Raw genomic sequence first — 21709 nt, 5'->3', positions numbered from 1 at the left:
ATAGAACCCAAGCTGACAGGGGCTTAAATCTATTAAACAATAGCAGGGGTCTCAGGTAGTACGAACAGCATCACGGCCTAGGAATAAAACAATGCAGGGGAGCTCTCGGGTCCAACAGTAGAACGTTACAGGGCTTTAGAGATAGAAGAAACAACTAGAGGTCGCGGTCACGAGGAATTACTTCACGCTAGGAACAGTACAAGGGGCCTCTTAGAATAAGAAAGACAAAGAGTGTCTCAGTAGAACAGTGACAGGGCTCTTAGCGAGAAAAAACAAATAGAGGGGTCTCGTGCGTCGGACTATCCAGCTAGTTCATCTTCTCGCCTGTAGAACATGTCCACAGGGCTTTTACGGAACTTCAGCGATCATACAATAAGAGAGGTCTTCCTCATTATAGAACAGCTAACCAGGGGCTTTAGACCGATAGTGAAACAATAGCAGGAGGCTCTCACGAGCCTAGTAACAAACAGGTACAGTGCGCCCTATTTTAGCAATACGATAAAACAATCATTCACGAGGCCGTCTATCAGCTCTACGAATACAGTACCAGAGCTGACCTTTAAGCGCATATAACACCAATAGAGTGATCTCTCAGCGTAACTAGATACAAGCTAACAAGGCGGCTTTAGAGATTAGAAAACAATAGAGGGGCCTTCTCAGTCAGAGAACAAAGTAACAAGGAGCTTTAGGACGTATAAAACAATCAGAGCGGTCTCAGGCTCCATGACATTAAGAACCAGTACCAGCGACTTCATAGCGACTGGTAAAATACAATATAGGGTCTTCAGTTAGAACAGTACAGGGCTTTAGGATATAAAACAATTGAGGGCGTCTCAGCGCTAGAAACGAGTACAAGCTGGGCTTAGTAAGATCAGAAAACAATAGAGGGGGTCTCCACGACTCCTAAGAACAGTTAACCACGCGTGGGCTTTTTAGGATGAGAAGCCCACAATTAAGAGGGGTCTCAGCATATAGAACGAGCTATACGAGGCTAGATAAGAAACCAATAGAGGCTACAGCACTAGAATCAGTCACAAAGCGGGCTATTCTCAGCATAGAAAATCAATAGCAGGCGGTTCCTAGCGCCCTGTCGACCCTCTCTCAGAAACAATACAGGCTTTGAGATAGAATCACAACCATTAGACGGGTCCTCAAGGCCTAGAACCCCAGTACAGGACGCTTTTAGATATAAACATATTAGAGGTGGTCTCGGGCCTAAGAACTAGTACAAGGGATTTAATGCTACGAACTACACAAAATCAGAGCGTCCTCGGCTGCGCTAGACACAGTAACAGGGCGACTTTACGATATGAAAACACATAGCAGGGTGGTCTCGGCGCGCACTACTTCGACTAAAACAGTACAGGGCTTTAGGATATAAAAACAATAGAGGCGTCTCAGTTTTCCTAGAGAACAAGTACAGTGGCTGCTTTAGTGATATAACACCAATAGAGGCGTCTCAGATTACTAAACAGTACAGGGGCCTTAGAGTAGATACTGCAGAACTAAATAGAGGGCTCGTCGGTACTCGGCCTCTCAAACAAGTACACAGGTGTCTTTAGATCATGTACCAACAATAGAGGGAGTCTCGTGGCTAGAAACCAGACAGGGCTTAGGATAGAAAGCACAGCAATAGGGCGTGGTCTCGGGATTACCAGCATTCCAGCACAGGCGCTCTCTAAGATATAACACAATAGACCGGAGGGTTCAGGCCATTGCTAGTAAACAGGCTACAAGGCGGGCCTTATAGGAAATAAAACAATGACTACAGATAGGGTGGCATCAGGCATAGAACAGATTACAGGGCTGCGTAGTGAGTAGACAATCAAGACTCTAGTAACCGGTGTGCACAACTGTCAAACCCAAGTACCAAGGTCGCGCAATCACAGCTTGTGAACCAACTACAGATTAGTTGAATTGAAGGTATTAAAACGAAATTGCACGGGCCATTGTTAATCTTCTGTAGTGACAACCTTTTCTTAAATTCGTACATATTACTTAAGAAGAACACAGCAGGACATGATTTGATTGGAGAGCCTACATGATGCAGGCGGAGCTCGAACTCGCGGACGCCCAGGTTGGATCAGCCCATGTTCTAGTCGGTCGCCAACCGTTTAGCAGCTTCTGTTCTGCTTGGGGATATGACGTTAGATGCTTGCCCTATCCCAGCTAGTGAACTATAGGGTTCTAGTCATCACCTTACGAAAATAGAAATCACTGTTAAGTTGTGGTAGCTGTATGAGTTGATGTTTGGTCTTTTCTGCAGCACAGTCGGAGAGAAAGCCTGTTCCATGGCTCTCTGTATGAAAAATGCGGTATTGGGGATCAGTCCCAGCGCTACAAGCAGCACTTTCACGATGCGGATGTTCACAAGGTACAACGATGCTTGGGAGTACGCTAAGCAGTGACACATTTTTGACCATCCTGGGGATACGTCCTATGGGACCTTTTCCCTTCCCTTCTTCTCAGACTCCAACATAAGATCCAATTGAATAAAATGGTGCGGCACTCAAGTACAAAAAAAATGGATTATTATAATCTTCTTTTTTTATTGTTTGTTCTAATTCAACTATAACTATATTTTATATGTATGAGTTCTCTTATTCGCAGATCCCATAGGGGTAGGACAGCACGGGGCACTTTGCAAAGCCAACTAAAGACGATTCAGGCCAGCTATTATGCCTTCAACCCCCCAAAAAGCCGACTGGAGCTTTAACGTTGTGACCCTTTAGGAGTCAGGAACGCACTACTAGTTTTATTCTCTTTTCTTGCAGTGACAACTCGAGACCAGAATAAATATCTTCTTGTGTAAACACCGCGTGTCGGCAGAATAGTTATAAAAGAGACCATCATAGGCATCATTGCTGTTCGTTCTTAGGGCCAGGGAGAGCTTCTGCTATGAAAAAGTGGCATATGGGGGCACAGGATTCCCTAGCAGGCGTTTATTAACCCTTTCTCTGGCACTCTAAAGGACATAACAGCAGGGTGAAAAGTTGTGAGACTAAGTATAGCATTTTAAAGGGCATGTTTGACACTGCATAGCATAGCCTATACCATAGCAAGAGTCTCTAGACTTTACACATACTTTCCTTGTACCATATACATTTTATTCTTCTTTTTTATATTTTTTTTACTAATAAATCGGTTAAAATGTAACCAAGTTCCTGACAAAAGCGTTGGCACCTTAAAAATTCACTCTTACATCCGATCTTTTCTTTCCCACCCATCCACATAGCTTTGCTACACCTCTTACATTGCCCTGCTCTCTTCTCTTGCTATGCAAATAAGCTTTTGACTTCCAACTCTTTGCCCGTTACTCACCTTTCTCAATCCCAAATACACAGACTGTGTATCCACTTCTCTGCCTCTCTTCCTCCATTAAAATATGTCCTACTTCTTGCTTTCTCTTCTACAATGTTATGTCTTATCTCCGCGCTTCTTCTATCAACACATTTGATGTACCCTTTCAACCTCTACATCAAAGATCTTCTTCTACATCCTCTCCCATTATCTATCCTTTCCTCACTGCCTGCCTCTTTGATCTTTCTCTTCATCCCCTTATGTGTTCCTTAGAGCCAAATTACTTAACGCGTCTACTTCTCATTTCTGATCTATCTTCATTTCTGACCCCACTCACTTCATGCCTCATCTCTTCCTTGCTGCTCAACTCGGCCACGAATTACAACATTGCTGGTACCTTCTTTCATTTTCAGCCTATCCTGCACCTAATCTTTTCCCCCTGTCCCAAAACCTACCTCGTCACCTCTACTTTTGTACTCTTCCACTCTCATCTCCTTGCCCATTCAAAACAACTTTCCTCTTCTCCTGTGCATCGATTGCTCAGGTTATTTGTGTTCAATGCGACCTTGCTTTCAGTCCACCTAACTGACGTACATTGACACGAAGATGATCCACCATGTGCAGTGTCCTAAGATAGGTATAGACCTTCATTAAATGACGTCGGGAGACATCTGGAAGACCTCGATCTCGATTTATAACACACCTTCTTCATTGTTTTTGTCTCCCTTGATGACTGTGTTCCCCTCATCTTCGCGCCTACTTTTTTTCTTTGCATCTCTCGCTTCTTTGGGCATCCATAACTCTCGCACAAATTCACGTACATCTATAACCCATGTCCTGTTCTGTTCCTGACAGTTACACCTACTGTGTCCTAGTAGCATTTGCGGCGCTCACCACACTGGTCATTGTCTCGGCATTCACTCTTAGTTGGAGAGAAATATATGATGAAAACAACCAATCCTAGCCCATGGGCACCAACCACTTGAAGGGAGAACTTTAAACCAGCAAAGGCGAAGGTCAACGAAAAAATCCAGTCGCAGCGCCGTCAGAGAAGACCCTAAGATGGAAATGCTTATGGCGAATCTGTCAATAAGCCACCTAAATAACCTTAACATTTTATGGCACCACCCAGTGACAGGTAAAAGGTTTTTCTGGAGGCGAACCTAAACATAGTCGAGTACTTGCACACAAGTGTTATAGCGAAAGGACAGATAACACGCAAGGAGGACAACGCTATAGGCGAAATCGAACACAGAAAACATGGCGACATCCAGATGTGGAAACGCATGGCAGTATGAATAAATCTTGAAGAAGGGAAGAAGTAGGAGTAATATGGCAAGGCCAGGAAGTGGAATCAGAGAGTTGAAAAATCGTATCAGTGCATGTAGGACTAGGAGGAGCAGGGCCCGAGGATAATAACCTTCGTTAAGTAGAGGGCTGGCTAATGAGGAGAGATAGAGAAAAGAGAGAGATTAGTTAGAATGGCCAGGGCAGAAACGAGAGGGAAGAGCATAGGTGCGGAAGGAGGGGGGACGTGATAACAGCGAAGCTAACAGAAGACGGGGGGAGGGATAGGTTTAGGGAATGGAAAAGTAGGAGATCAAGAGAACGAAAAGGGAAAGCGTAGTGAGATGTAGAGAAGCAGGAGAGGAATATGAGGTGGCGAGAGAAGGAGTGATAGGCCCAGAGGGGAACAGAAAAGAAGAGGAGGAAGTAGGAAAGGCATAGGTTAGAAGGAGCAGCTGAGAGGGTGGGTTGCGTAGCGGCATCAGTAAGCACGAGGAAAGATCACGAATCATGAAGGGATAAAAGTACCCAGCATGAAAGCATAGAGAACACAATAGCAGTGGGGGAAGAGAAATAGAAGGTGTTTTGGGACTGTACCACCTGTGACTGTGTCTGTAGGAACGTGACGTTGTGCTGCAGCGCATTGCAGAGGATCGTAAGTCAAAGCAGGAGAAGGAGCACATGGTCACCCCCCACAAATGTCTGAAGTCTGAAAGGCCGAGTTTGGACAAGCCCAATAATTCCTGTGCCTTGATGGTAAGTACACTCCGTGGCACAGGCCTTGGACACAGAATATTCTTTATTCTCTTTCCTTGGGGGTCACACTTAATAGGCTTGTTCCCCTTTGAGATAACATTTAGTATAATGTAGAGATTGATATTCTGAGACAATTTGAAATTGTTTTTTATTTTTTATTAATGAAGGTTTTTGACGTACCGTATTTAGCTTTTTATTCAGCAGCTCTTCTAGCAACCATGCATTGATTTCAGTAAGAGACTGGAATATGAATAGGAGAGGCCTGAATAGAAGGATCAGTAATAAAAAATAGCAATAACAATACATTTGTAGCCTTACAGAGTATTTGGGGTTTTTTTTTATAAGGGAGTCAGCGACGCCCAATGAAAGCTGCAAAGAGTCAGAAGAAAAAGGCAAATACCTATAAAACTATAAAAATAAATAATGAAAACCAATTGGCTGTTCTATAGTATAATAAGAGTTACCTTAATGGTGAACCACCCCTTTAATCCTTCCTATGCTGATGGTCAGATCTCCTTTCCTCCCCACCAATGAATCACTCATTCCCCTCTCTTGGTAGGGAATCCCATAACCTGACTGTCCTTACAGTAAAGAACCCCTTCCTATGCTGATGGTGAGATCTCCTTTCCTCCCCACCAATGAATCACTCATTCCCCCTCTCTTGGTAGGGAATCCCATAACCTGACTGCCCTTACAGTAAAGAACCCTTTCCTATGCTGATGGTGAGATCTCCTTTCCTCCCCACCAATGAATCACTCATTCCCCTCTCTTGGTAGGGAACCCCATAACCTGACTGTCCTTACAGTAAAGAACCCCTTCCTATGCTGATGGTGAGATCTCCTTTCCTCCCCACCAATGAATCACTCATTCCCCTCTCTTGGTAGAGAATCCCATAACCTGACTGTCCTTACAGTAAAGAACCCCTTCCTATACTGATGGTGAGATCTCCTTTCCTCCCCACCAATGAATCACTCATTCCCCTCTCTTGGTAGGGAATCCCATAACCTGACTGTCCTTACAGTAAAGAACCCCTTCCTATACTGATGGTGAGATCTCCTTTTCTCCCCACCAATGAATCACTCATTCCCCTCTCTTGGTAGGGAATCCCATAACCTGACTGTCCTTACAGTAAAGAACCCCTTCCTATGCTGATGGTGAGATCTCCTTTCCCCCCCACCAATGAATCACTCATTCCCCTCTCTTGGTAGGGAATCCCATAACCTGACTGCCCTTACAGTAAAGAACCCCTTCCTATGCTGATGGTGAGATCTCCTTTCCTCCCCACCAATGAATCACTCATTCCCCTCTCTTGGTAGGGAATCCCATAACCTGACTGCCCTTACAGTAAAGAACCCCTTCTTTTGCTGATGGTGAAGCTACTCTTCTTCCAGTCTCTGTTGCTCTTGTGACCATGATTGGGAAGAAACATGTATTGCACAAACTCTTCTACTGTACTATGTATTGCATGCAAACCTTTACCCCCACCCCACTCTCTTTCCTGTAGAGAATAAAACTTAGTTCCTTTTTAAATGAGCCTTTAGTAGAAAGTAGATATTAGTGTTGGACACATTTCTTTTTTATTTTCTGTGCATGTTTGAATCTTTGCTTGTTTTATTGTGCACTTTTCATGACTGGAATTTCAATTCAGTTTGGAAGCCAGGATGTAAGATCAGTAGTAGAGAAAAGTAAAACTGGCCATAAAAAGGCTGATAACGGTTGCCAAGTCTCCAGATCACGTTGGCAGCTTATTGACCCATGTCTGGGACCCTTTCAACACCCTGCTCCACACATATCTGACAAATAATTGGCCAGTGTTTGTGTAGTGATATTGTGTAATATTGTGTGATATTGTGTAATATTGTGTGATTTTGTGTTGTGTCCCTCAGGTGCGCCTCCCTTGTGGCCGCTCAATACGTGTGGCATTCCCAGCAGACTCTCCATTACAGAGTGTGTATGATCATGTGCACTTGATAGAACCATCGCTCAGCCCCTGCACACTTAGAAGCAGCTATCCTGCCAGGCATTTCTCTGATGTGGATCTCCTCTGTAGTCTTCATGAGCTTGGACTGACTCCTAATGCTACTCTCTGTGTATGTCCCAAGCAGATCCCTTCAGCTGTGCATGAAGCAAATCCCAGGCCACAAGTGTCCTGTGTATCTGCCCCTCTAGGTGTAACCTCTGATCCCCACCATGTGATTGCTGAAGGACATGTGGCCTCTGATCCCCACCATGTGATTGCTGAAGGATATGTGGCCCCTGATCCCCACCATGTGATTGCTGAAGGACATGTGGCCCCTGATCCCCACCATGTGATTGAAGGACATGTGGCCCTTGATCCCCACCATGTGATTGCTGAAGGGGATGTGCTTAGGGCAGCGCTGAGTGCTCCAGCTCATTCTGTGTCCCTCAATGTGCACATGAGAGAGGGGCCACACTCCAGGCCTGTGCACCACTGGGGTAAGCAATACAATACTATTAGTTCATGGAATTAGAGAAGGGGAAGGTGGCCTGTGAGGGTGCTTACACCTTGTATTTGCTCACAGGAGCTGGACGTCCATTACAGGAACATGAAGCAGTTGGAAATGATGAGATTGAAGGTAAAGTGTCCGGCTATACAGGGATATAAAGTTATTTGCCCCACTTGCAATTTCATACATGTCACACTGCCTGATGTGAGGTGTATACACAGGACAATTACAAGGCTGGGGATACAAAGGTATATATGAGCAAGCACAATAATACACGTGTTGTACAGGCCTGCTAGGAAGTTAATAATATAGTGCTGCAGGTAGCTATTGGAAGAGTAAAGGTGGCCTTACACGGGCAGATTAAAGCTGGGTCTTTTAGACCAATTCGGCAGCTTATCTGCCCTTGTGTAGGGGCTCCCAACGGGTCCTTCCGATCGATATCAGGCCAAAAATCAGCCAGATATCGATCGGTTAAGATCCAGGACTGCATCGGCTAGTTGATGTGGTCCTGCGACCCGTCGGAGCCTATTCGTAGTATTGTAATCTGATCGTTCAGCCCCAGGGCCGAACGTTCAGATTCATCTGATATCGCCCAGCTGTTAGCGGGCAGATCGAGTTAAGATCCACTCGTTTAGCGACCTTGCCAAACGAGTGGATCTTCTAGTGTATGGCCACCTAAAGGATGTACCCAAGGTATGAGATCAAACTATTCAGTATCAGCGGGGGATGCAAACTATGCATGATTGTATTCCAACTGTTCAGTGGTTTTGTTAGCCTTGTCTCTGTTACATTTTCCTCCAATAATCCTTCATAAATCATGCACTGCAGCAGCACCCCCACACTATTGTACCCCCACCCCATCTGGCCTACATTTATCAGCCACATACTCATCCCTGACTTGGTACAGCCACTTCTCACAAACAGGCCAGGCATCTGACTCTGATTGGGAAAATCCACCTCTCAGAACACAAACAGGCCAGGCATCTGACTCTGATTGGGAAAATCCACCTCTCAGAACACAAACAGGCCAGGCATCTGACTCTGATTGGGAAAATCCACCTCTCAGAACACAAACAGGCCAGGCATCTGACTCTGATTGGGAAAATCCACCTCTCAGAACACAAACAGGCCAGGCATCTGACTCTGATTGGGAAAATCCACCTCTCAGAACACAAACAGGCCAGGCATCTGACTCTGATTGGGAAAATCCACCTCTCAGAACACAAACAGGCCAGGCATCTGACTCTTGATTGGGAAAATCCACCTCTCAGAACACAAACAGGCCAGGCATCCGACTCTGATTGGGAAAATCCACCCTTAGAATGTGGACAGGACAAACAGCCATCTCTGATTGGTCCCTTTGCATGTAGCCTTCCTTACCTACTTGCAGCCCTGGAATTGTTCCTTATGGGAAGGAATATTAAGACTCAAAGCTCTAGGCACCACATACAGGAAACATAGGGTGCTGAGAGTCTGCCCCATTCATTGAGATGTATTTACCATTCCATTTGCCAGTGCTGTTTCTGTTGTTCCCTTTTAGGGGTGAATGTTGCTGTTCATGAGCACAGGCAGCCGCTAATCAACTCACACCAGTGGCCAGAACATGGGATAAAACTCAGGTGAGCTACTCACACCAGACATCTTCCCAACTACTCTCACTGAGATATTAGGATTAATGACATCACTTGTTTGCAGAGATAGCAATCAGGGAAGTAGAGCGCCCCTAGGAAATCCTCCTTCTCCAGAAGACTCCCCGCAAGTCATGGCAAGAGCCGCAGCAGAGCTCCGGCAGGGGAATTCAGAAAGACCAACAGCCATAACGGAGACTCTGAGAGTTCAGGCTGTTCCCAGCTTGCGCCACTTATCATTACAAGCAGTCCTTAATCTCATAAGCGGTAACGATTCTTTTCTCATTTCTTCTGCCTCACGCTATAACACTCCATTGTTTCAGCCGCTGCTTGCCTTCTAATCTCACTGCTACTGTCTCTGCTTCAATTTCATATTCTCAAATAATCATATTTGTTCTCTTTGTACCACAGCCCCCTCCATGCAGTATTCTCGATCTTTCTCCCGCGTCACACCGGAAATAGTGGAACTTATTATTGATCACATGATCGAAGAGCGTGTCTTACGCCCAAGGACACTAGAGCTGTTTGGAGGCTGCCCAATTCACCGGATATCCCTCAGATGTTACCAGTACTGCACCAATGAACTGATCCGACACCTGCGCAATTTCCCCAGCCTAAAAACGCTGAACATGAGCTCCTGTAGTCTACTCACAGGTTGGTATATACATACTCCTCTTTCTGTACCTTACATATACATGTATATACCCCCTTTATATTCTCTCCCTACTCACAGGTTGGTATATACACACTCCTCTTTCTGTACCTTACATATACATGTATATACCCCCTTTATATTCTCTCCCTACTCACAGGTTGGTATATACACACTCCTCTTTCTGTACCTTACATATACATGTATAATACACAAAAGCCATGAATATCTTGTAAATGATATCCTTATAAACGGTGAGTAGTGATGTAATTTCTGTCACAGGACTCACTAAAATTTGTGTATTATCATGAATAAAGTACCCCCAGTTGTAAAATATGAGGATATTAGAAGTTACCTCGGAGTTCCATGACCTGTATAAAAACACTCGGCCTTCGGCCTTGTACTTTTATATGGTCATGAAACTCCTCGGTAACTTATAATATCCTTATATTTTACAAGAGGGGCGACTTTATTCACTATATATACCCCCTTTATTTTCTCTCCCTACTCACAGGTTGGTAAATGCATCTTTCCATTTTAGCCAGTAGATGAGAGAAGAAGAGTAGAATAAACATGAATGGCTACTATAAAGGAAGCTTTCTGGACTCTGTCCCTTCTTCAAGCTCTCATGTTACAGCTTGTGTTTACATACTTGTCTTGTATATGTAGACTCGTTGGATATGTCTGTGCACATATGTATTATTTCTCATTGCTTGTATCCTCTGTTTCCCAGACCAGGGCCTGAGCGTGGTGAAATATTTACACAAGCTGCAGTATCTGAACCTTGGTGCCTGCCTAAAGCTCACAGATACCTGTCTGCCACATCTCCTGGGTGAGCATCTCACAGTTCTTCCTACTTTTCCTTTCTCTAGTCGGCCCTACTGTCAGTGCAGACGTTAGGGTTTTGTCTTCATCACCTCTGGAGGCAGGACAGAAGAATTGATGCCTCTTGGCCCCTCCCACTGGTTATATGTGTTGACTCCACCTTTAATCATCAAATTTTAGCGGCCAAAACAACAGCAAACATAGTCATTGCTCGTCGTGCTCTATGGCTACGACAGGTGACACGGCTTCCAAATTGAGATTACTATCCCTAAAATTTACGGGCGACTCCTTGTTCGGTCCGGACCTCAAGCAAATTATTGCAGAGGTCACGGGGTAAGATCACCTTCCTACCCACTGGTAAAGGACAAAAAATTGAAACACCTACCAGAGGCCAAACTCTGAGAAATTGGTCATCTCAAAGTAGACCCTTTCGATCCAACTTCAGAACCTCATCATCAGGGCAACAAACGCAATAGACCTCCCTGGCATCAGCAGGGTCACACAAACAACCCTAAACCCTGCTCCACCTGACTTCAGTCGACGACAGGGGCCACAACACGTAGGGGGCAGACTACAAAGATACCTGGGAGAGTGGCAAACACATGTGTCAGACACTTGGGTACTAAGTATAATTCAACAGGGATACAGAATCCCCTTCAGTCCACATCTACTGCAATGGAGATTCCTTCCATCCTCCACTGCGCCTCACAAGGAACAGCTACTTCAACACGCAGTTCTCACACTGCTACATACTGGTGTGATAGACACAGTAACAAAGACCCAAAAATTCAAGGGGTTTTAATCCAACCTCTTTCTTGTGCGCAAGAAAGACGGCAGCTTCAGATCAGTACTCAATCTAAAACCATTAAAATCCTTGGTCGCAAATCAAAAATTCAAGATGGAATCTGTCCGAACAGTAATCGCAGCCATGGAACCAGGAGTCTTCATGACTTCAATAAAACTCCAGGATGTTTACTTGCACATCCCCATTTACCCAGAGTCTCAACGCTTTCTACGGTTTGCCATCGCAGATGCACACTATCAATTTACGGCATTGCCCTTTGGTGAAAACACGTGGAGCAGTACAAAGCCCAAAGTGCTCTCACCAATAGTGGCCTATCTCAGATTGATCGGAATACATATAATTCCATACCTACGATCTTTTGATCATACCATCGGCAGCCATACAAGCAGAAAAGGACACATACACGTACCTGCACGTGTTAAACCAGCATGGTTGGCTAGTCAACTACCGCAAGAGCAACCTCAAGCCAAGTCAGACCATTCTGTTCTTAGGGCTCAAATTCGATTCGATAAATCAGAGAGTATTTCTTGCACCAGACAAAGTCAAGACATCGATCACTACCACTCAATCATTCCTGTCCAAGGTGACAGTTTCACCAGAGGACTGCCTCCGCCTTCTAGGGTTCATGGTGTCTGCCCTAGAAGCAATATCATTTGCCAGATTCCACATCAGGCCTCTTCAACACAACTTTCTAAAATATTGGAACAAAAACCACAAGGACCTGCTGCAATAAATAAATAATTATAGACCCACACAGAGTCTGCAATTGTGGACAATACCAACCAATCTACAGCAGGGGCGGAGCTGGGCAACTCCCTCCTGGCAGATAGTAACCACAGACGCCAGCCGCAGGGGCTGTGGACCCCAGAGGAAGCCTCCTTACCTATCAATGTCTTGGAGCTGCGGGCGATTGTCCTAGCCCTTCAAGGTTGGTCACCAATACTTCAAGCTCAACCGATACGAATCCAATCCGACATTGCCACCGCAGTGGCATATATTAACAAACAGGGTGGGACACGCAGCAGGATGGCCATGCAGGAGGTATCACAGATCCTCACTTGGGCCAGAAGATCAGTACCCAGAATCTCTGCTGTGTTGATTCCAGGTGTCCAAAATTGGGAGGCCGATTACCTCATCAGAACCACAGTCGATCAAGGGGAATGGTCATTAAACGACAGAGTGTTTGCCCAACTGACATACAAATGGGGCACACCGGAGGTAGACATGTTAGCTTCCAGACACAACCACAAAGTTCCCCTCTATTGCTCCAGAACCAAGGATCCAGGAGCAGCATTTATGGACGCTCTAGTCACTCCCTGGAACTTCAGACTAGTATATGCATTTCCACCATTAGCCATACTGCCCAGGGCACTAAGAAAGATAAAGCTGAGTGATGCCACTGTGATTCTGATTGCACCAGACTGGCCAAACAGAGTTTGGTACACAGATCTAGTTCAGTTATCAGTCACAAGACCTTGGAGACTACCCAGTCGACCAGACTTGCTATCCCAGGGCCCTCTCAAACACCCAAACCTGCCTCTACTCCGTTTAATGGCTTGGCTATTGAGACCACATGGTGGACCCAACAAGGGTTCTCCAGATCAGCAGTTGACATCCCGATGGGGGCGTGCAAAGCATATACGGCAAAGCTATACCATAAGATATGGCAAGCCTTTCTCGCTTGGTGGGACTGAAACAAGATCTGTTGGAAGGAGATAACTACACAACTATTCATAGAGTTTCTCACTGAAGGTTTTCAAAAAGGCTTAGGATTACACACTCTAAAGACTCGGTTCTCAGCCCTATCTGTCTTAACGCATAATCTCTTGGCTAAAGATGCTACAGTCCAACATTTCTTCTTCAGAATCAGACCACCACTAAGGGAGCCACTGCTGGCCTGGGATTAACCCTTAGTGCTAGATGCTCTGCAACAACCACCGTTCGAACCCCTCACGACATGCGACCTCAAGTGGCTTTCTCTCAAAGTCACCTTTCTCATAGCTATAAGTTCAGCTAGACGAGTCTCTGAGATTGCAGCATTCTCATGTAAAGAGCCATGGCTAGTCATACATCAAGACAAGGTAGTCCTTCGTACAATTCTGACATTCCTACCCAAAGTGGTATCGGACTTTCATTTGAACCAAGATATCACCCTACCATCCTTTTGCCCTAAACCGCAAAATGAGACACGATTACATAAACTAGATGTTGTACGAGCCATAAAGATATATTTAAAACGATCAGCTTCATATGGAGCTTCAGAAACCCTTCTGGTTTCTTATTGAAACACTCATAAAGGAAAACCGATTTCCAAGAGAACTGTTGCACGCTGGCTAGTAGAGACTATCAATACAGCTTATGATAGAAAACAGATCCCCAGACCATTTACAGTAAAGGCTCACTCAACCAGGGCGCAAAGCACTTCTTGGGCTTTTCAAAATGTATTTGCACAGCAGCCACCGGGGCTTCACCCAACACTTTTGTCAAATTTTACAGGTTAAATGTTTTTACTTCTCAATCGGCTGTTTTTGGCGGAAAAGTTCTTCAGGCTGCAGTAGTACAATAAGCAGTTATATCTGACCATACATTATACAAGTTACCCATCCAGTTTCAGGGACAGCTTTGTTACGTCCCCTAACGTTTGCACTGACAGTGGGGCCGACTAGAGAAAAAGGAATTTTGTACTCAACGAAAAATCCTTTTCTAGTAGGCCCGAACTGTCAGTGCAGTAAGTCCCACCCAGGCTGATTTTAGTGTGGGCCACGGGACCTCTTTCTGGCTATCTTTTCTACTTATTGTCTCTTGACCTTCTTTCTACCTGTATTATCTCCACCGACTGAGCTTTCCAAACAAATTGATGATTAGAGGTGGAGTCGACACATATAACCAGTGGGAGGGGCCAAGAGGCATCAATTCTTCTGTCCTGCCTCCAGAGGTGATGAAGACAAAACCCTAAAGTCTGCACTGACAGACATTTTTTCGGTGAGTACAAAATTCCTTTTTTATCCTCACCCCAGGCTTGACCTATAGTAGTACTTATCTGTTATCTACTGTGTATCCTGTGCTTGAATGGCTGCCCCCATGGCTACACAGCAGCTTGTTTATATAAACTATAGTAGTACTTATCTGTTATCTACTGTGTATCCTGTGCTTGAATGGCTGCCCCCATGGCTACACAGCAGCGTGTTTATATAAACTATAGTAGTACTTATCTGTTATCTACTGTGTATCCTGTGCTTGAATGGCTGCCCCCATGGCTACACAGCAGCTTGTTTATATAAACTATAGTAGTACTTATCTGTTCTCTACTGTTTATCCTGTTCTTGAATGGCTGCCCCCATGGCTACACAACAGCTTGTTTATATAAACTATAGTAGTACTTATCTGTTATCTACTGTGTATCCTGTGCTTGAATGGCTGCCCCCATGGCTACACAGCAACTTGTTTATATAAACTATAATAGTACTTATCTGTTATCTGCTGTGTATCCTGTGCTTGAATGGCTGCCCCCATGGCTACACAACAGCTTGTTTATATAAACTATAGTAGTACTTATCTGTTATCTACTGTGTATCCTGTGCTTGAATGGCTGCCCCCATGGCTACACAGCAACTTGTTTATATAAACTATAGTAGTACTTATCTGTTATCTACTGTGTATCCTGTGCTTGAATGGCTGCCCCCATGGCTACACAGTTTGTTAATATAAACTATAGTAGTACTTATCTGTTATCTACTGGGTATCCTGTGCTTGAATGGCTGCCCCATGGCTACACAACAGCTTGTTTATATAAACTATAGTAGTACTTATCTGTTATCTATTGTGTATCCTGTGCTTGAATGGCTGCCCCCATGGCTACACAGCAGCTTGTTTATATAAACTATAGTAGTACTTATCTGTTATCTACTGTGTATCCTGTGCTTGAATGGCTGCCCCCATGGCTACACAGCAGCTTGTTTATATAAACTATAGTAGTACTTAGCTGTTATCTACTGTGTATCCTGTGCTTGAATGGCTGCCCCATGGCTACACAACAGCTTGTTTATATAAACTATAGTAGTACTTATCTGTTATCTACTGTGTATCCTGTGCTTGAATGGCTGCCCCATGGCTACACAACAGCTTGTTTATATAAACTATAGTAGTACTTATCTGTTATCTATTGTGTATCCTGTGCTTGAATGGCTGCCCCCATGGCTACACAGTTTGTTAATATAAACTATAGTAGTACTTATCTGTTATCTACTGTGTATCCTGTGCTTGAATGGCTGCCCCCATGGCTACACAGTTTGTTAATATAAACTATAGTAGTGTTTCTGAAGCAGACTTAGCAGTTTTACCAGCACAGTGTCCCAATGACTTTCCCTTTGTGTCTCTCAGGGCTGAATCATCTCTCACAGCTCATCCTGGATCAGACAAAAGTGAGCGATAAAGGATTGTGCAGCTTTCTGCTCCAAGCTCAGTGCTCTCTCACTCACCTGAGTGTGAATGAGACGTCTGTAAGTGAGAGCTCGCTGAATGTGCTGAGCCAGAGTATGATGGATGTGCGAGTGCTAAGTGTGAAGCATACTCAGGTATGGACTTGATGTGGGAAGCTCCATGATTTCCTTTTCTCTCTTGCACATTATATTAGAATGGCGTTCCCCAGCCTTTTATACCCATGAGCAACATCTAGATGTATAAAGAGTTTGGAGCAACACACGTGGTGAAAAATAATTGCTGTGATTGACAGTCCATATAGGGCTATCTTATGGCCAGACTACAGGAGACTCTCACACTACAACTGGTTATTATGCAGCAGAGCTTGCCTCCAAGCCTGGAATTCAATATCAGCCCCTGCTTTTGGCCACGGGGAGCAACATGTTACTCATGAGCCACTGGCTGGGGACCACTGTATTATAACTAGCCCCTGATAACCCTGATATCCAGGCCAAAGCACAGACCATTGAGCAGTGAATACACCAGGGCTCAGTCATGTAATAGGCTTTATTGAGTGGTAGCAACAGGATTATCTCCAGTGTCTGCCCAACATACAGCCCCAAACGCAGAATTAGCAGCTTGTATCCCAGGGTTGCTCAGTGGCACCAACAAATCACAGTGTATTCACGGTGTATTCACGGTGTATTCATGGTGTATTCACGGTGTATTCACGGTGTATTCACGGTGTATTCACGGTGTATTCATGGTGTATTCACGGTGTATTCACGGTGTATTCACGGTGTACTGGCAGCTCAAACTCTCTACAACCTGCGCCATTTAGTAGCCCAGTCCTTAACAGTCACACACAGCCCTGGATGCACATTACCACTTACTATAGAAACCTATAGACAGATTAAGCTGCTTGTAAGTCAGTTCCTCAGCCTTTTTGGGCAGACTGATCTTTCAATTGTTATTGATCCCTGTCTAAGTGCCATTGACATTTGCACTTATATGAAGTCTGGAAGATCTGAATTTCATTTTCCTCTTACATGTGTTTGCCGGCTGCACATAGTTCTCCTCATTGGAAGGAATTTTAGTGTTTATTGCACAGATTGCAGGTAAATAAGATGAGTTTATAGCAATGTATATAAATGAAATGATTGGCACAAGAGATGAATTTATATGATGTCACAGTGGAGGAGTGTGCACTAATTAGTGGTGTGACAGTCTCGCTGGGACCAGTTATATCTCACGACTGGTTCTTAAGGTCGTCTTTATATCACACACTGCCCACTTCTCTCTTTCTCAGATCTCTGACATCTCATCACTATCCCGTCTCAAGCGTCTGCACACCCTTCATCTAGATAACACTCACGTTTCACAGCAGTCTCTAATGACTGTCACTTCCCTTCCTGCACTCTCAACACTTACAGTGTCTGGAGTGTCATCTCTCAACTCAGATAGAGTGCTGGAAGGATTATCTGGTGAGTGTTTCTTCTGACCATTTCAAATTCTTACAGGCACTTTAGCATTTTGCATCTTCTGCCCAGCTATCCTACTGCTCAGCCATCCTACACCCCTCTATACTAACCTCGGATATCCTGCACCCCACTATACTATACCCCACTATACTAACCTCAGATATCCTGCACCCCACTATACTATACCCCACTATACTAACCTCAGATATCCTGCACCCCACTATACCCCACTATACTAACCTCAGTTATCCTGCACCCCACTATACTACACCCAGCTGTCCTACAACCCGCTATACTAACCTCAGATATCCTACACCCCACTATACTAACTTCAGATATCCTACACCCCACTATACTATACCCCACTATACTAACCTCAGATATACTGCACCCCACTATACTACACCCCACTATACTAACCTCAGATATCCTGCACCCCACTATACTAACCTCAGATATCCTACACCCCACTATACTAACCTCAGATATCCTGCACCCCTCTATACTAACCTCGGTTATCCTGCACCCCACTATACTACACCCAGCTGTCCTACAACCCGCTATACTAACCTCAGATATCCTACACCCCACTATACTAACCTCAGATATCCTACACCCCACTATACTAACCTCAGATATCCTACACCCCACTATACTATACCCCACTATACTAACCTCAGATATCCTACACCCCACTATACTAACCTCAGATATCCTGCACCCCACTATACTACACCCCACTATACTAACCTCAGATATCCTGCACCCCACTATACTACACCCCACTATACTAACCTCAGATATCCTGCACCCCACTATACTACACCCCACTATACTAACCTCAGTTATCCTACACATTTCTTAAAACTCTTCAGCAAGGCCTGTGTCTCTTATTGTCCAGTTGTTCTCACAGGAAGGTCTGTGTCAGTTTTCTACGTATCTCATACGATTTATGTCTCTCATACCCACGCTGTCTCTTAGTAAAGCCAGTCTTTCCCATAACTATTCTACTCTCAGCAAGGCCTGTGTCTCTCATACCCACGCTGTCTCTTAGTAAAGCCAGTCTTTCCCATAACTATTCTACTCTCAGCAAGGCCTGTGTCTCTCATACCCAGTCTTTTTCTCAGCAAGTACTCTTGTCTCTCATAGTCTGTCCCTGCTCAAGGCCTGTGTCTCTCATACCCATGCAGTCTCTTAGTAAGGCCCCTGGTCATCTTTCTTAGGTCTCTCTCTGACACGCGTGGTCCTACCTGGAAGAAGATGTCTCTCGGATATTGGACTTTCCCATTTGTCTGGATTACAGTCTCTTGTGGAGTTGTATCTAACAGACCACACCCAAATTACTGATCAGGGAGTGCAGCACGTCTCGGCACTGAAAATGTGAGTGCAGCAGTCACTTATCATAGAGAGATCACTGGCCCAACGCCAGCCCTGTTGTTTACAGTGAGCCTTTTACTTGTCCCAGTGTGTGTGGCCTCATGTCATATGTATGACCACTATGTGCCCTGTCATTTATGTACAAAGCCAGTAGCCATTTTGTGTTCCCTTAGGCTGAGGATTCTGTCTCTTTGTAACACGTCTGTGTCTGATTCTGGACTCCTTTATCTGCGGGACCTGAGGCACCTGGAGAATCTTTGCCTGGACAGAACCAAGGTGACCAGCAGAGGGGTGTCTCGGTGCATACCCCATCTTCCACACCTTCAGGTGAGCTACGTGTCTAGAGATGTTGACATCACAGAAGGGCCAGTCTCATAAGTCTGTGTGGGCCAGACATAGTTTATTAATCATAGACTTGGGGTCTCCTAGTGTGACTTAGCATGGATGTGAATCATTGTCTCTCTATGAAGGTTCTTGGTCTCTCTGATACAAACGTGGGGGATAATGTTGTGAAACATGGCATTCGGCACTGCAGGCACCTAGTGAAAGTCAATCTAAGCCGGACTCGCATCACTAATAAGGGTGAGTAGTGTGTGTGGGACTTGTACAGCTGGGGAACAGAATGAGACACTTGCGTCTCTCTCTGCATTTAGCACGACATCTCCTCCTTCTCAGCACTCTGCCCTTTCCAGGTCTACGGTTTTTGAAGCAAGTCTCAATAACGCAGCTGAGCCTGGATGGCTCCGGAATCACCTCTCAGGCAGTGTCAGACCTAATGTCAGCGTGTGTCTCCTTAACCAGTGTGAGGGCCAATAGCCTGCGTGTCATCCCCACTGAGGACATTTCTGATGATGATGATGAAGAGCCGCCCACACTACATTGATGGAATAAGAAGCTTTGGGAAAGGGAGGGGAGGTTCAACTGCTTTAGAAAATAGGTTATACTTTTATGAGAGAGACCAAAGAAAGCCCTTCACTGACAATCAAAGATTTTCTCTAGGCCTCCTCTTTTCTTTTTCTAATATTATCCAAGAGCAACACCAATTTACAGACATAACCCCATATGTAATAAATGGCGCCACATTGCCCATATCAACCAATATGATGTTTGATTTTCAACTGGCGACCAGTAAATGCTTCCTGCTGATTGGTTGCTATAGGTGATTAAACCAGTAGCAAACTCTGCACCTTTTATTACATTTCCCCACAAGTGTGTATAAGCCTGAGAGTAATTGTGCCTCAGATATACTGGCTGTGGGGTAACGGTTGTGTTCCAGGCTTTGCTTTTCTTTACTAATTTCCCAAGAGCCGAGTCTAGTCTAATTACTATCATCCAGAAGCAGAGCCAAGGCCCATTGCTCTGCAGCTGACGTCTGATTGTATCCATATAAATAAATGTTAGTTTCTCTGCACTTGCAATGTTTTCTTTGTGTGTGTGACATGCCCTTGCTATAGTGTACCAGCAACATCCAGGGCGTATAACTTTGGTTTCATATTGTGGAGTCGTACAGGAACGAATTCATCTGATGCCTCAGCAACTGCCTATTCTACCGACCGTCTTGCCTGCCTCTCACATCAGGGCATAACTGCCACATTTAGTTTTCACTCAACAAAAGCTTTATGCCTGCCATGGGGAGATACATGATGGGTCAACAGCATGAAGTTTGGAGATATCAAAACAATGTTACCCAAAACCAACTTGAACTACATCAATCTAGGTTTGATATCATTATTGTTAATGATGCTAAAAATTATGAGCAGAGGAACAAAGGGAGAGATTATAGGCAGTTAAACTGTGGAGGAAGAGGAGCAATAATGAGCAGTGGAAGTATTAGCAAGGAAGATGTAATAAGCAGAGGAACTAGGAAGGAGACAGAGATCATAAGCAGTTAAACTGTAGAGGAAGAGGAGCAATAATGAGCAGGGGAAGTATTCGCAAGGAAGATGTAACAAGCACAGGAACTAAGAAGGAAACAGAGATCATAAGCAGTTAAATTATGGAGGAAGAGGAGAGAATGAGCAATTGAACTATGGAGGAAAGGGAGAGATAATAAGTGGTAGAACTATGGAGGATGGAGAGAGATAATGAGAGATGGAACAATAGAGGAAAGGAAGAGATAATGAGCAGTGGAACTATGGAGGATGGAGAGATAATGAGCGGTGGAACTATGGAGGAAAAGGAGCGATTAAGAGCGGTGCAGCAATGGAAGGAGAGCGATAATGAGCCGTGGAACTATAGAGGATGGAGAGATATGAGAAGTGTAACTATGGAGGAAAGGGAGAGATCACAAGCAGTTAAATTGTGGAGAAAGAGGAGCGATCATGAGCAGTGGAAGTATTCACAAGGAACCTATATCTAGCAGAGAAACTATGAGGGAAAGCGAAAGATCATAAGCAGTTAAACTGTGGAGGAAAATGAGCAATAATGAGCAGTGGAAGTATTTGCAAAGATGTAACAAGCAGAGGAACTAGGATGGAGCAGTTAAATTATGGAAAAAGAGTAGAGAATGAGCAGTTAAACTATGGAGGAAAGGAAGAGATAAGTGGTGGAACTGGAGGATGGAGAGAGATAATGAACAGTGGAAATATGAAGAAAAGGGAGAGATAATGATCGGTGGAACGATGGAGGAAAGGGAGAGATAATGAGCGGTGGAACGATGGAGAGAGATAATGAGCAGTGGAAATATGAAGAAAAGGGAGAGATAATGATCG

The 21709-nt window shown here is 44.6% G+C and overlaps 1 protein-coding gene across 1 annotated transcript; it reads left to right on the top strand.

Moving 5' to 3' along the window:
* The first annotated feature begins 5130 nt into the window (after nt 1–5130).
* LOC108704637 lies at nt 5131–20409 on the top strand. Its single transcript, XM_041566807.1, has 13 exons — nt 5131–5343; nt 7230–7800; nt 7887–7940; nt 9352–9430; nt 9507–9706; nt 9851–10093; nt 10825–10923; nt 16102–16295; nt 17450–17624; nt 18845–19001; nt 19172–19325; nt 19469–19580; nt 19691–20409. Exons 1-13 carry the CDS (start codon nt 5269–5271, stop codon nt 19879–19881), a joined length of 2304 nt encoding a protein of 767 aa, XP_041422741.1. The 5' UTR covers nt 5131–5268; the 3' UTR covers nt 19882–20409.
* Nucleotides 20410–21709: the final 1300 nt, after the last annotated feature.

The sequence above is a fragment of the Xenopus laevis genome, chromosome 6L, assembly GCF_017654675.1.
Source record: "Xenopus laevis strain J_2021 chromosome 6L, Xenopus_laevis_v10.1, whole genome shotgun sequence".
Classification (NCBI taxonomy): Eukaryota; Metazoa; Chordata; class Amphibia; order Anura; family Pipidae; genus Xenopus; species Xenopus laevis.
This window is presented reverse-complemented; position numbering and strand designations above follow the sequence as displayed.

What these genes read in the sequence shown, in the direction of transcription:
- LOC108704637 (XM_041566807.1), top strand. Translation starts at nt 5,269, where the DNA reads ATGGTCACCCCCCACAAATGTCTGAAGTCTGAAAGGCCGAGTTTGGAC. An exon ending in CCCATCTTCCACACCTTCAG is followed by an intron (nt 19,326 to 19,468) that starts GTGAGCTACGTG and finishes CTCTCTATGAAG; the next exon opens with GTTCTTGGTCTCTCTGATAC. An exon ending in GACTCGCATCACTAATAAGG is followed by an intron (nt 19,581 to 19,690) that starts GTGAGTAGTGTG and finishes TGCCCTTTCCAG; the next exon opens with GTCTACGGTTTTTGAAGCAA.